Below are 15,111 nucleotides of genomic sequence, written 5' to 3'. Positions count from 1 at the left end.
CGAATGGACATAAAAAATGCTTTCCTCAATGGAGATTTGGAGGAAAAAGTATACATGACGCAACCATGGGGCTTTCAGGTTGTAGGAGAGTTAGCATATTGTACGCAAATAGAAAAAAGCTCTATATGGCCAGAAGCAAGCACCCAAGGCATGGTACATCAAAATTGAAAAGAATTTAGTAATAAAGTGCATTTTTGGCTGCAGCAAAAATTAATTATGGCCAAGGTGATTATGCTTCTATTATTACCACTTGATGCAATAATTTTTCATGTGGGAAGGTGACTTTTCTATCATGGAAACCTTCTATGATATGCATTTGTCGAAAAGCCCAATAGAGTGGTGATGAAAACATGTAGGTGAAGCACCTGAATTACAATCATCTGCAATACTATTACTCTCACAAATAGCAAACATTTCATCTTGTGAAAGGAATTGGAGGTACTTATGGCTTCATTCATTCATTATAAAGGAGCTGATTAGGGGAGAAGGAAAAGAATTCGGTCAACATTCATAGCCACTTCACCTTCTTCTTATAGAGCTTGTGTACAATGACAGTCTAACAGAAAAATTAAACCAAAATACCACCAATTGAGCAGCTGCATCCTTGGAAGATGAGGTAGTTGAGACAAATGACCGCAATGATTTATCGCCAGTTCAATTGCATGCAAAGGAACCCAAGCTAAAGACTGATAACTATTTTGAGAGCATCCTAGCTGAGGACTTGAACATTGATAACATAGCTGATGTGGGATTTGGCCCATTCCATTGGATGACATATGTTTGCATTTACAATTTTTGGTTGCTGTATACCTATTTATCAGGATTGGTCCTTATGCAATAGTAACTTATAGCATTGACACTTCAATTGTTTAAATCATGATGTTAATTATCAAATACCTATGTTACCAGGTTCTGCAGATATATTGGCCGAAACAAACAGGTCTGGACCAGGTTCTGATCCTCATTTGGGTGTTGCTTCAGTTTACCCTCTACTCAAGTAACACCCTGATAGATACGAGGTTGTTTTAATCTTCTTGTCTGTGGGGTGTTTGCAGCTTCCATGGTAATGCTAGTTTAGGAAAGTATAAGCTATCTGTTGATCTATTTAGTTATTTTGCTTATGATACTCATTCAACTCTCAGCCTTAAGAGACAGGATCAATATGATTGATCTCCAATGGGGGTGAATTTTGGTTTACAGTACCTTTGTAATAAACTTTTGGTTAGCCGTCAGTCAATCCACTGTCAAAATCTGTTTGCTATTTTCCTTTATAAATGTACAAGGAACGGTTAGAAATTTCATAATCCCACTGCACAGCTTTGACAATCTGCATGGGCATTTTTTTTAAATGAAAGCTTCATACGAAATTGCAAATGAAGCTTTCTAAAGAGGTAAACATAAATAAACTTTATCTTGATTTATACTTGAATATGGTTTCCAACTTCGAACCTCACTTTCTGACTATACTTCGATTTTCTTTTATATAAGTTTAACAAAATGCATACTGCCAAGTCCCCAAACCTTAATTTTGGGACCTTTACCATGTAACCTTTTGAGGAACACTAATATTTTGAAAGGAACAAAGAATCAATATAATATCAAGCAGTTTGGGAGGAACTTAACCTTAAGGCCTTCATAAAGAGCTCGTGACCGACATGAGCGAAGACAAGCATGGTCATACTCAGAGCGCACAAATTCCCTAAGACGCTGGACTTTTCTTTTGCGACGCCATTGTTGCCATGACCAAGCAAATGGATATGCGAGCACTGACAAAATGCTATGTACAGAACCTTCCCACCATTGGTATGCTGTCAAAGAATTAATCTCATCGACAAATCTGTTGAAAGCATCTTCATACCTGCAAGATAATGATAACTAAAAGATTATTGTATGTCATGGTACCCAGTAGATAAACTATAATACTCAAAAAGCTTGCCTTTGTCTACCACTCCTGATGCATTAAGCCATAATGATGCTTTCAAGATCCTTATTGCAGATTTCTTTATCTCAATAGCAATGGCCAATCTTTCAGCTTTTATTTTGTTTATATTTGTTATTTTTTTAATGATGTTTTCAATATCCTTATTACAGATTTCTTTATCTCAATAACAATGGCCTAAAATTTCAATTTTTATGATAAACATATTTATTTGCAATAGTACCATGTGTTGTGGCTCAACATCTAATCCACTTTTACCCGGTCATTGAATTGCCTCTCCTTTGCTAAACTTTTATATAAATTTAAAAATATACGAATCAAGTCTTCAGAAATATGACTTACACAAGGTCAATGATTTGCTCTGGAGGTGAGTGAGGCAAGTGCCACGGTTCTCCAAAAGTATTTGGGCCCATAAAATACATTCTGTGCACATGACTATGAGATTCTTCTGCTCTATTTGTTTCTAAAACCTGTACCTCAAATTGCAGAATTATATACATAATTAAAAGCAACATTTGCCAATCTACAAAAGATGATGCAAAAAATGCAAATTCACATTATCCGGGAATTGAAAAAAAAATAAACACAAACGTCATATTTCTGACCACCGTACCTCATTAAGTGACTCAAGGAAAGGGAAAGAATGATCAATTTGTGATTCCTGTGGAGTCGGAGCAGGACCAGAAAACTCATCAGTTCCAACAAATTTCATACGGGCAGCACTCAGCACAAGGGCTAAAAGTACCAAAAGTCCAGAAAGTAGAAGCCCAAAAAGCCAGGGACCTCCAAGTGTATATATCAATTCCTCCAATGGAGTATAACAATTTGGCATCCGGTATTTATCAGATATACACTTAAATGGACAAGATGCTTGAGTCACACCTCCTGAAACCCAATAGAGACAGTTACTTTTGAGTGAAAGAAACATGATCCTCTTCTTCTAGCATTTAAACTAACAAAACTACTTTCCAAATAATATTTTATTTTGTATATTCCTAAGTATTATGAACTCAGAAACTAAATGCCTAAATCTCTGAGCAAGTCCTAACATGGTCAAACAAGCCTGCATTTACAAAGGATTAAAGACCCATAAGAAAACATACAGAGGAACCACATGATGACAAAAACAAAATTCTAATATACTCTTGACAGGATTGTTTATTGATCAATGAAAATTAGTTTTGAAGACATTTAAAACATAATTAAATAACACTAACCACGAACACTTGTATATGTTGCTCGACGGGGAAGTTGTTCAGGTGGACAAGGCCAACACAAACTTTGATTAGATCCAGTTTCTATTTTGTAAGTGCCAACAGGGCACTCCTGCACAATAAAATATGGTCATCAGCCATATATCAGAATGCCTACTTAATAATCAACATAATGAATGTGGATCTAAAGTTATAAAATTAAAAACTATGCAAAATGTTAACACAGCAAATTTCAAACACACAAGAGTAGCCATCTATTTCCTGCATTTTGAAACAAATTTAGATAAGTAGGCTTTAACTATGTTTAGCACTACAACTAGTAAATTAAATAAAGGAAATAATAATGTACATGACAATGCATACCAGACACGGCAGTAAAATATATCTTTATTCGCACATTCAATTATTACAGAGAAGAGACCAAAGATGGTCGGCCAAGGATTACAATAGATCCAACAATACCATGCCCCTTCCTTGGCAGTAGACGACATATTTAAAGGACCCGACGGTTGCCGAGAGGTACACAACCGTCAACCAACCGATACATAACTACCCGAGACTGACAACCCACTCAATAAAATTAATTAATACATTGTCGGATAACAAATATTATCAAACATAACAACAGGTAATTTATGCCGACAACAACTACCGTGAATTTTTTAATTGAATGTCCATTTCTTCCTTCCACCACACATTTAATTGAATTTCCATTAAAAACATCCTAGGAAAAGGAACCCAAAGGTCAAAAAATAAACAAAATCACCCATTTTGTACCGAGTGTTTCTCCAAATCAATGTTTATGTTTATCTCATGTGAAGATGTATGTTTCATATATTTTCATGCAATATTTTTCTCTGCTTGTTTTCACACAAATAAAGAAGGTAATCTCAGATTTTCATACCCTACGATCCATAAATACTTTCTTTCACATGTTAAGAATTTACAAGCCATAAACTACTCTAACATTTCTCATGGATACTGTTGGCACCACATCCTGAAATGCAAAATCTACCTACCCCACTTGAATGCATGTCCTATGTTCATCACCAACATGAGAGAAATTTAAGTAAGGTTTTATGCATAAGATAAGGTTTGAGTCATTGCAATGGTTATTGGTTGTCCATGTTAATTTTTGGCACCCCAGCCTATAAGTTGTTTATGTGCTTTTCCAACATACTTAATGGCCACTCCAATGGCATCATTGGATTGGTCTATTCATTTTTGGTGGTAGTTTTATGTGCCTTCATTATGTACCTACAGGAAAGAGTGTTTAGTGGTGTTCCTAATTGTGCCCCTAAAGGTTTAGACCCTTGCATGGTCTCCATACATATCCTTAGCATGTCAAAAATTCATGTTGCAATCCTGCCAAATGACATATTGGATTAATTGCCCTATTAGTCAACACATGATTTAATGCCCTTACTCTACATCTTACCACTTAGGCCGATTTGGCACCCAACAATTAACAACCCTTCTAGTCCCCAAAGATTGGTTGTTCCACACAATTTTAGCCAATTAGCACCCCAATCACTCATCCTGATTTTACCTTTATAATTTACTTTTTTTATATTTACTTTTTCAACCCATTAAAGGTAGATCCCAACTATTATTTTCTTATCCCACTTCATTATTTTTCTCTCTAAACCACTTTGCGGTAATTTTCCCTATTTTCTAATTTTCCTATGAAGTCTGCTCTAGTCTAGCTTCAATGTCATGCCAAAATATACAATACGAGTAGGGCCCTTTATAAGAGTTATTAGGATAAAAATTATCCAATCTCCAGATCAAAAAAAAAAATTTATGTTATTATTTTGAAGCATACTTTAATAAATTTTGGAATCTTCAATAAAGTCAAGTGCCTCTTTTGGAACCAAAATATCGACTTTTTTGAATTTGTACTACATCGAATGCACATAAATTGTCCACCTTCCCAAAGTCGTCTTTCATTGGTTACTTGTTCCTTGTTCCTCTTCATTGATCTTTATAGCTTCAATGAAATTACAATTCGACAAAAATACTTCATAGCTCTCCATTTGTCAATGAAACAAGCCACAAAGAGAATCTATTTCATTTTTCAAACACAACCATAATTCCAAAACCACTTCATTTTTTGGCTCCACCATAACCTGATCACGCTTTCCTATCCTCTCTTCTTCAAAGTTTGAATCTAACAAAGCTAAGGAAGTTGCTTCTTCACTTACTACCTAGTTCTACATAATTAATCAATTATGTATTTTCAACCCTTGTTTTCAATGGAAAGTGTGTTCTTTTTCGAATTGTGATCAACTTTAGCCACTACTAGCTAACCCTAACCCAACAATTCATCATACATTTTCTTCTATATGAGATGATCACAATATTCAATAAATATTTTGAGATCCAATAAGTACCCTTTTGGAAAATTAAAACTTCCAGTACCTTGATTCCTTGTTTATCTATACCCACCAATTGAAAAATTGGCAGCCAAATAATCAAACTTACCTAAACATCTCCAAGTGTCTTTTGGAAGAACAGTCATCCTAGAGCAAACATAAATAATTGTGTTATGAGATTCCTTCCAAGGATCTCCATGTGTAACACTTTCGGTTTCTTTGAAATGTTAACCATTAGCAACATGGGAACGATCACTTCATCTCACAACAATGGAGTTTCAAAAATGGGGTCTTCATTATCATCTCATTCCTCTAAGAGACAGTATTAGTTATAGCATTTATTAGTTCGAGAATACCTTGTAGTAATCTATTACTTTATTTGTACAATGGCTTAAAGTACTTACCTTGAAATAATTTTATTGCAATTGATTTGATATCGTACTTGCATTTGAGTGGCAACATTCGTTATCCATGTCATGCTCCACCTTAGGCTCTTGCTTCACAAAGTCTTTATTTTTACATATGAGTTCAAGTACACCGACTTCGTTTCTTTGGCTCAACTAATGACCAATACTTAACATGTAAAGTCTCTCTATATCAATCATGTATTCCCTGTACCACCAGTATAATTGTAACTTGGCCAAATACTATACATGAGAAAGTGCTCTCTAGAACTTGGGGGTCACTTCATATTTCTTTCCCTGCCTTGGTTACCAGTTATCCTCTCCATCTGCCTGTACCACATTGAGGGATCCTCCCCTTGCACATCTATTTATATTTATACTTGTTTCAGGTATAAATTTATGTTTACCCCAAGCTTGACTATTTCTTAGGTTTCTTACTTTGCTTATTGTGTTTGCTTTGAATCTAGGGCCCCTTTTGTCCTAATTCTTTGCTAGAATAATAATTGTGTGTTCCAGTTTCTTTGATCTAATCTTGGTCATTTGTGGACAGTAAAATTATTTCTTTCCTCGAATCTTTCTTTCTTCTCTGTGCTCAGCATCCTCAAAATAAATTTCAAGGCAGCAATAATATTAAAAGTTTGAACTTTGAATGTCTTCATAATATATTCCTTTAAAGTCGTAACCTCTCATGTGTTTCTTTGAGTTTTGTCCAGATTGCTGATCTGTATGCACAAAACTGCAAAAGGAGATCTTCAATTTATCAGCACAGCTAGAAAATAAAAAATCACATTTCCCCCACCTTCTCCTCCCTCCCTAGAAAGAAAAAATTCATCAATGTCAACACATTCTTTGACTTAATATGAATCAACTGGACTTCAAATTTTCATCATATTTCACAATGGAAGTACAATACAACAAACATGTTGATAATGAATAAAAGGTTTACTTACCTCACAAAAGATACCAAAAAGTCCCTCCGGACAATCTGTACCAGTAATAGTACCATCCTGACCAGGGCGACCACCATTATTTCCCATTCCCCCCCTGTCAATAATATTATTCAATTATAAGTAGAGAAATCATAGAACAGCAGTTATAACATTTAGTGTACATCCCCCATAATATTAAAGAGAATGGAATTTTTGGATAAAGTCAAAACTACAATTGTCTAACAAAAAAACTCTAATTGAAAAGATCAAAAGCAACCTTCACAACAAAATAGCATAGATAGAAGCCAATACCCATGATCAACAGAACACACAAAAATTCTATTGCTCTAAAAACATATAGCTAGAAACCACTGTGTTCTATCCACCTTTCTTTATCATAGGTTGTTTCCAGATATGTGTTGAAATTGAGAACCTGTGAAACTAATCTAAAAAGTCTACTCAAAAGACTCTCCAGAAGCTGATTTTTTGCTCATGAATGGACTCGGTAACAAACTCAACAATTTTACAAAAGTATGAAATATAGACATTTGACCACAAAAAACATCACAGAAAAATTCAGCCCGATCTTTCCCAGACTCACTGAGTTGATGAAACAAACCAGCAAGCCTTGCTTTTTCCTATTCAGACTCACAATCAAGAAACTCACCAAGAACTCAGTTCAAATAATGGCAGAAACAATTCAGACTCACAATCAAGGAACTCACGAAGAACTCGGTTCAAACAATAGTGCCATAAACCAGCCAAAAGGAGTTTCCCACTAATACCATGCAACTAAGCATTGTAATCATAGATGGGTGTATCAGAGTTCAAATTTTCTCATGGTTCAAGTCGGTTCCATCATCTATTCTCCAGTTATAGCAAGAATAATAGCACCACTGGATGGCCAAAAAAGAGGTTGCCCTCAATCCCTAGACATCTGATCAGAGCTATCATAGATGAGAATGTCCATGTTTTCAGTTGTCTAATAGTTCAAATCGGATCCATATCTGATTCTAACTAACATAGCACGCTATACTAAATCTTCTTGTATCAAAAACCTCCAACTATTAGGCATCACATTGCCAATGATGAATGCCCATTGAATTTTATATTCTTCTTTCAACACTACAGTGACAAACCTGAAAATTCACTACTGAAAAATGAGATTCTATTTCACAAAAAATGCAGTCAGTAAGGTAAAAATGTATCCCCTTCCTTGAAAGTAGTTACTTCTATAAAGTATTAACTGGCATATGCTTCTTTTCCCATATCAAACACTTTTAATTTATAAAGGTGATGCACCTTTTGGAGAGTGGGTATCTGAGCATCAAACATTGCCATTGTTATAATCTAAGTCACCGTGTTCGAATTCGAATTTGAGTTCGACAATCATATAATTCAGATGAAGTTTGGTAAGGGTGAAAAATTCGGAAAAAAAAATCGACATCAAATTCGCCTTATATAAAAATTTTACTTAAATATAAGTAATATATCTCATAAATTATTGAAATAGTTAAAGATTGCAAAGTAGATTTGAAATCATTATAAATAAATTAAAATAATAATCAATTAAATACTAAGTCACCAGCTTCGAGTTCCATGAAATGCAAGAGAAAAAAAATTGAAAAAAAATCCGCTATCAAATTCACTTTATATAACTTTGTTATTTAGATAATATAAATAATATATCTATAAAATTATTGGAATTAATAATATTAAATTTGTTTGATTTAATTTAATTAAATTAAAATTTATTAAATTTTATATGTTAATAATTAAAAAATCTAAATTAAATATTCTAAAATACTAAATTTTGAATATATTAAAAGTATTAAAATAAAATAATAGAATAAAATTATGTTATACTAAATATATAATATATTTAATAATGTCCTTTTGCGAAGTTCGAAGAGTTTATTTGAGGGCAATGAATAAAGGCAATGAAGAGTTTATATTAAATATATATAATATAATATATTTATTATTTAATAATGTCCTTCTCAACGAGTAAAGGCAACTACAATTTATTTTTTGAAAAGTAGCAGCAACAGCCTTTCCCGATGCAGCTGTGCACAAACCCTACCGGCAGCAACCTTTCCAGCATCGTGTTTTCCTGCAGTCCCCAAAGACTTCAGCGGCAACCCTCATACCTCCAAACGGCACCTGTCAAGAGGTCACTCATCTATGGAAATTTTTTTTGCCCATTCTTCTATCATAACTCTCACCTACCTCTTGTATGATCCAAAAGGTTATTTGCAATGTCCCCATTTTTGCACCTTCCTAAGCATTAGTTATTTTCAAAGCTATCCTATTATCAGTAATCCCCATAGTCTAATGTGATGGTTAGGGGGGCCTTTGTGGGTAATTCAGGGCTTTTTCAACTGACCCTTGGGTTGTTTATTTCAGTACTCTCCATCTCAGAAATTCAATTTTTAGGTGGCTTGCCTTCCAGACATCTTTTCAGGCTCCGTTTGAACATACATACTATTTTTAATAAGTCTCTTGAGCATTTTGGTCCCTTACTATTTATAGTAAGTATTTTGAACAGTTCGAGGGTATCCTGCCCATTAATGGGTAATTGGCAGAATTGATTAAATGTCTCAATATTGGGTATTAATTGGAATTAATGATTAATAATTAATTTATTAAAGTTTCTACTTTAATAATATTTATTAAAGTTTCTACTTTAATAATATTTATTAAATCAATGACTTTATTGTAGAACACCGAAGTACTACTGAGAGGGGGGTGAATCAGTAGTACACAAAAAAAACTTTAATCCTTTTAATCACTTAAGGTTTTTACCAAGCTTTAAACTGAAAAATGAAAGATTTGAAAGATGCAACAGCAAAAACTTAAAAGGATGCAACAACAAGAGCACAACACACAAAATTTTTATGTGGAAACCCAATGTGGGAAAACCACAGTGAGAAATGCTGCTAGGATCTACTGTCCTAATCCGGCCTCACAATTGAAACTTTTTACAATTCTTTGGGCACCAACCCAATCACAATCTTCATAAGAGCACCGACTCTCCAACTTTACAAAATTAAAAACTTGAGCATTGACATTCAACCTGATCCCAATGTTAACAGAGGACCAACCCTTCAACTTTACAATGTAAAGATTTGAGAATTAACACAAGTCTCAGTCTTAGAAACATTCCAGATGTTCGATTTCAAATCCGATTCATAATCTTTGTCAAATTGAAGCAATTATCTGAATCAATTAAACAAAAGAGTTGCACTGAAAATAAAGATAATATTCTGAAAATCAGAAGACAAATGAATGCCAGTCCCCTTTTTATGTTCTGAAGATTGCTGCAACTTGTATGGGATATAACCACTGAATATGCAAGCAGATTTCTTGAAAGCCATTAAGAGTTCCAAACAAAAATTCTGAAAGTTGACCGATCAGATGATAATATCAAACTCCTAATCATTAAAATCAATTCCAGAGATTCTATCAGTGCATCAGATTCTGAAAAAACTACTGATCAATATACCTTTAGCACCATGTACTCCAACCTTTTCTTTTCACAGGAACATCAAAGACCATATTGTTTTCTTTTTACTGTAAGTATCTTCTTTTATACACACTAGCTTTTATAACAGCATATGCTGTTAATTTTTCAAGCAATTGAAGATTTCTTCTTTTAATATCAAAATAATTCTCCAACTTTATCAATTTGATTCCAGAACATATGTATCTCTTCACACACAAAATATCTGATTTCCAAGTATGCCTTAAATGATACAACTTTCAGTTCTAAGTTCGGTAGTCTTAACTAATAACTAGAATACGTTATTAGTTTGCATACTTAGTCTTCACTTTTATTATGTTTAGAAGCACCGTTAGCCTTTTAGGCTTCCAATTACTAAACAACTTTAAGACTGTTTTTAAGAGAAGTTATATTCCGTTCTAAACTGATATTGAAACCATATTACATATAAAATATATATAATACATCAACAAAGACTTATTAAGAAACCTTTCTCCTTGTCACCCCGTTCGAAGAACACATTCTTTTTAATATGTATGCTGAGTGTCCTACCTCCTTGCCAGCCCGATAAGAGACAGGTGTCTTTATGAAACGAATACAAATCTTCATGGATCTTTTGAATACAAGTCTTCAAGTTTGTAAATTTATGCCATGAAAGGAAAGACATATATATTCGTATCCAGAAAATGGAAGAATGTGAATATTTCTAATGACGTGCATACATGATTCAAGGTAATATTGCACAGATTTATTTCAAAGATTTTATGATACTGCTCTTTCTTTCTGCCTGGCAAGCTCCACACACACCGTATGTCTGCTACTGAATCTCAATTAAGCCTTCTACCAGATTCTCTCAAGCAACTGAGAGAGATAAGATAGGTTGAGATGCCCATAACACTAATGCTAAAGAGTAGTGATGGATGAACTCTTCGCAGCCATTGCATGCTCTTCAGACTCTCCAGTATCAACCAACCTATACAATCCATGATCTTCGAGCCCAAATACAATTGTCTTCTTGGACTCCTTGTCAACATCGAAGATGACATCCAACTTCGGACGATGTCACATAATCCGACTCACAAAGAGAAAATTGAGCTCCTTGCCTAGATCATAGTATACATTGAGAAATATGAAATTTCTCCCACCAGATGTAATCCGAACGTTGCCCTTGCTGACAACTGTATACTCTTGACCACCACCAAAGATCACTAAAACAAAGCAAGCCTTGTGCTCCGTGAACCAGTCTCTCGTGTGTGAAATGGCAAGAAGCTCCACAATCAATGTACCATGCAGAAGATTTGACATGAACTGCTGGTCTTTTGGCCATAAATGCATAAAAGGCAAACTCCTTCTACTCAATATGCTCTGCAACATGGGCCTTCTAAAAAGACCCTCCCTAGTTGGACTTTTGATCAAAACACCATTTCCTGCAATGTTTTTTCCTCCGACCAAGCTTACCACAATAATGACATGTGATATTCTTCTTAGAGCTCTCCTCAAATTTGCCTTGTCCTTTATGTTAAGAGGACTTGCCTTTGCCTTTGTCTTTGGCAATAAAAGCTTGTTCCACAATGTTCTCTCAATACTACTCTTGGTCATCAAACTTTAAGTCAACATTGTTGGATGTAATGTTAAGAGTTTCGATGAAGTGCTCATTGTGGTAAACTTTTCAGTGTGATAAGCACCATATCCTCTTCTTCTATCTTGTGACCAAAGGCCATCAGTTGATCGAGAATGTATTTGACCTTCGTTAAATGATCCTACAAAGGCATCTTGTAATCCATCGTAATGGTGAACAACATATTTTTAAGGAAGAAAGCTCTAACTTTTCCAATGTCTCATGCAGATCCTTCACATGAGTCCAAATTTGTGCAACAGTCTTGCTAGATTGTAATTCTAGAAGCATCTCATTGGTGACAAAAAACTTGAACAACATAATCGCTTCACAATTATACTCATCGAACTTGTACAAGTCTTTACCCGTAGCAGTGGGACGAGCATCATTACCAAGAACAATCAGATCTAGACATCGGTACTCGAAAACTGTGATAATACTCTATTTTCAGTATTTAAGAAGATGGGGATGAGATGTTCCAAAGAGGGGCAGTCTAAATCCAAGCAATAGGTTAAGTCCCAAGATAGTGTGGGGATCAGCAACCCATAAGCCTTGAGGGTATAGACCCAAGATAGGTAAGGGCTTGGATCTGTAAACTTTGAGGGAACCTATTGTATTTGGTCTCTAAACACTTTGGTAACATACATAGACCCTTCTCCCTTAAAACTGAAGTAGTAGCAGGGTTGATATCTATATTAAGAACTATGAATAATGAAATTAATCATCTAATGAGGAAAATAAATAAGCACTTGTTAATAACTAATAAATTGAAGAATATCAATGACTGGCATTATGATTGGTCTCTCAATCAATTTTAGTATATTTAAATAGATTAATTATGTTAATCAGGTAGGGGGCATTACATTTCCCCAATGGGAAACTCTCCCCTTGTAGCTCTTTGTTCTTGAAAGGAGATGTCTCTTGCAGCCCTAAACAATACTCAGTCGGCCTTGAAGAATTTATGATTTGAATATTACTTAACACCTTAGCCTAGTCAACAATTGCATGATATTCATAGTCTGCCAATAATTAGTCGGCCCTCTTCTAATAACCCTTATTATTATTATTTCTATTTCTAATATTAGTCAGCCCAGGTTTAGCTGTTATTTAAAGCTGCATACCACAATTTAATAGCAATGCTACAATCTGCTATAAGTAAGGGTTTTCTGATCCAATCTCCATCTGCCTGATTGCATATATATATATATATAGGGAGTCGGTCTGATGCTGATCAATCTACCTTGCTCCCTTTATCTTCTTTTTCTCCTATTGTTATGTCTTGATTATTCCCTTCTCAAGTCGTATTTTAGATTCTTCCATATATTTATGCTCTGGATTTGATCTGCTCTAATTCCTCATCATTTATTTTCTTCTTCTATTTTCTGATGCCCTTGATGATCCTCAAGGGCTCTCTTTTATATCATCCAGAGTGCCCTTTCACCTAAGGGTTGCCTTGCTTCAAGTGCAGGTCGGCTACGTATAAAGGGTCATTAATTTATTATTTATTTACTTTGACCAAAATGGACACCATATATCGATAAGGGAGATCGGCTATTATTAACCTCAAATTATTTTGCCTTAACCTAGTTGGCCCTCAACAAGGTTTTAACCTGTGTCAGCCTTGAAGGATATATTATTATTTCTTTCTTTTTAAATTGGATGCCTGGGTTCATTATATAAGGCATGGAAATGTTGTGATTTGTATGTTTGTATGGTAGGGACATGACATATAGAGATTACAAACGATGTTTCTAAAACAGAAATGATCGAAAATGAAAGACATAAAAGAAAGTTTCCAAATACTAACTGACTTAAATGATCATTATAAACTAAATAACAATATTATTTTATTATAATTGTGCCTTTGCTAAAATTGGAACCTTGTTTCTATAACAATTTCATCTGTAATTGTCAAGGTACAATGCTTTCTGATCAGTTTTTTCTTTTTCTTTTTCAAATTTGTAAATGCATTCTTACAATAGAACAAAACATATATGTTGGGAAAACATTTGAGTAAGTTTAACTGAGACCAGTGCCATAAACTTTGGGTCACACATTTATAACACGTCTCAGAGATGGTAAGCAATTATGCTTCTGCTAGGAAGACAGCATAACTAAAAGGATTAAGCAATTGCATATAACAGAAAGCAAGACCAGTGCCCATGGTGTTGATACTCGGTTTTGAAGAAAACTCAGCAAGCTGTTTTTTGTCTGAGACTCAGAGTCAGTGTAAAAACTAGGCCAAACTGTTTATCTTTTTTAATCAAATTTCAATTTGATTTTCTGTGGTTTTAGACTCAGCTGGGTCTGCAAATCTTGGCTACAAACTTTCTAGGCATACTCAGACTTGGATACATGAGACCCCTCCCAAGTCCCAACACAGCTATTACCATATATTTATAATTTAAGCAATATGCAAAAAGTTAAATTAAATTTTTTTGAAGATAACCATAATCACCAAACATTTCACCTTTAGTTTGATACAATTTGTAGGAATTTGAAAATAGTGAGTTCAATTTTTCAGATATCCATGCTTGAAAAGTTTTAAGATCCTTACTCAAAAGAGACATTTCAGTAACACTCAAATTGCTTAAAACAGACAAAAATGACAAAATACCAAAGCAAATTGATGGTTAAAATGACAAGATATACAACCTTATGCGGATAGTCCCCTTCACATTTGCCAAGGGAACATACTCATCTCCAGTAGCTATGTTTGACCAATCAAAATGAATTCTTCCACCACCACCACCACCACCACCTACATGACCTCCAAGACCCCCTGCACTAGAAACCAAGGAATTGTTTCCTAGTGTCAAGAAATCTAAAAATAGAAGAAGACTTCCACCAGAACCACCACCAGAACCACCCACATTTTCTCCAATCAGATCTCCAGTCACTGGCTGATTGCTTTCCCCATCTACTCTCACTGAACCAAATATTTCCAAACTTGATAGTGAATGCTCCATAGAACCCATTACTGTCACATGAAATGGCCAGTTAGATAAACATACCCATGTCTATCGCTTTCTAACTTAAAGCAATAACCAACATACGTACAAGCTAGAATTACATAAAATCACCCCACAAAAAAAAAAAAAAAATTACTTCAGAGCTAAGTGAAAAATAATAG

The 15,111-nt window shown here is 34.5% G+C and overlaps 1 protein-coding gene across 2 annotated transcripts in view; it reads right to left on the bottom strand.

The window, feature by feature from the left end:
* LOC131064646 (uncharacterized) overlaps positions 1–15,111 on the bottom strand; it is an 81,365-nt gene that overhangs the window by 25,992 nt on the left and 40,262 nt on the right. For both annotated transcript variants that reach the window (XM_057998865.2, XM_059211104.1), the window contains exons 12-17: positions 14,634–14,958; positions 6,883–6,976; positions 3,157–3,265; positions 2,553–2,824; positions 2,282–2,409; positions 1,624–1,858 (exon numbers count right to left, since the gene is read on the bottom strand). In XM_057998865.2, coding sequence (XP_057854848.2) covers positions 1,624–1,858; positions 2,282–2,409; positions 2,553–2,824; positions 3,157–3,265; positions 6,883–6,976; positions 14,634–14,958 — 1,163 coding nt within the window. The remainder of the gene's footprint in view (positions 1–1,623; positions 1,859–2,281; positions 2,410–2,552; positions 2,825–3,156; positions 3,266–6,882; positions 6,977–14,633; positions 14,959–15,111) is intronic.

Source organism: Cryptomeria japonica, chromosome 9 (assembly GCF_030272615.1).
Source record: "Cryptomeria japonica chromosome 9, Sugi_1.0, whole genome shotgun sequence".
Lineage (NCBI taxonomy): Eukaryota > Viridiplantae > Streptophyta > Pinopsida > Cupressales > Cupressaceae > Cryptomeria > Cryptomeria japonica.
The sequence above is the reverse complement of the archived record's forward strand: the minus strand, read 5'-3'. Positions and strand labels throughout refer to the sequence as shown.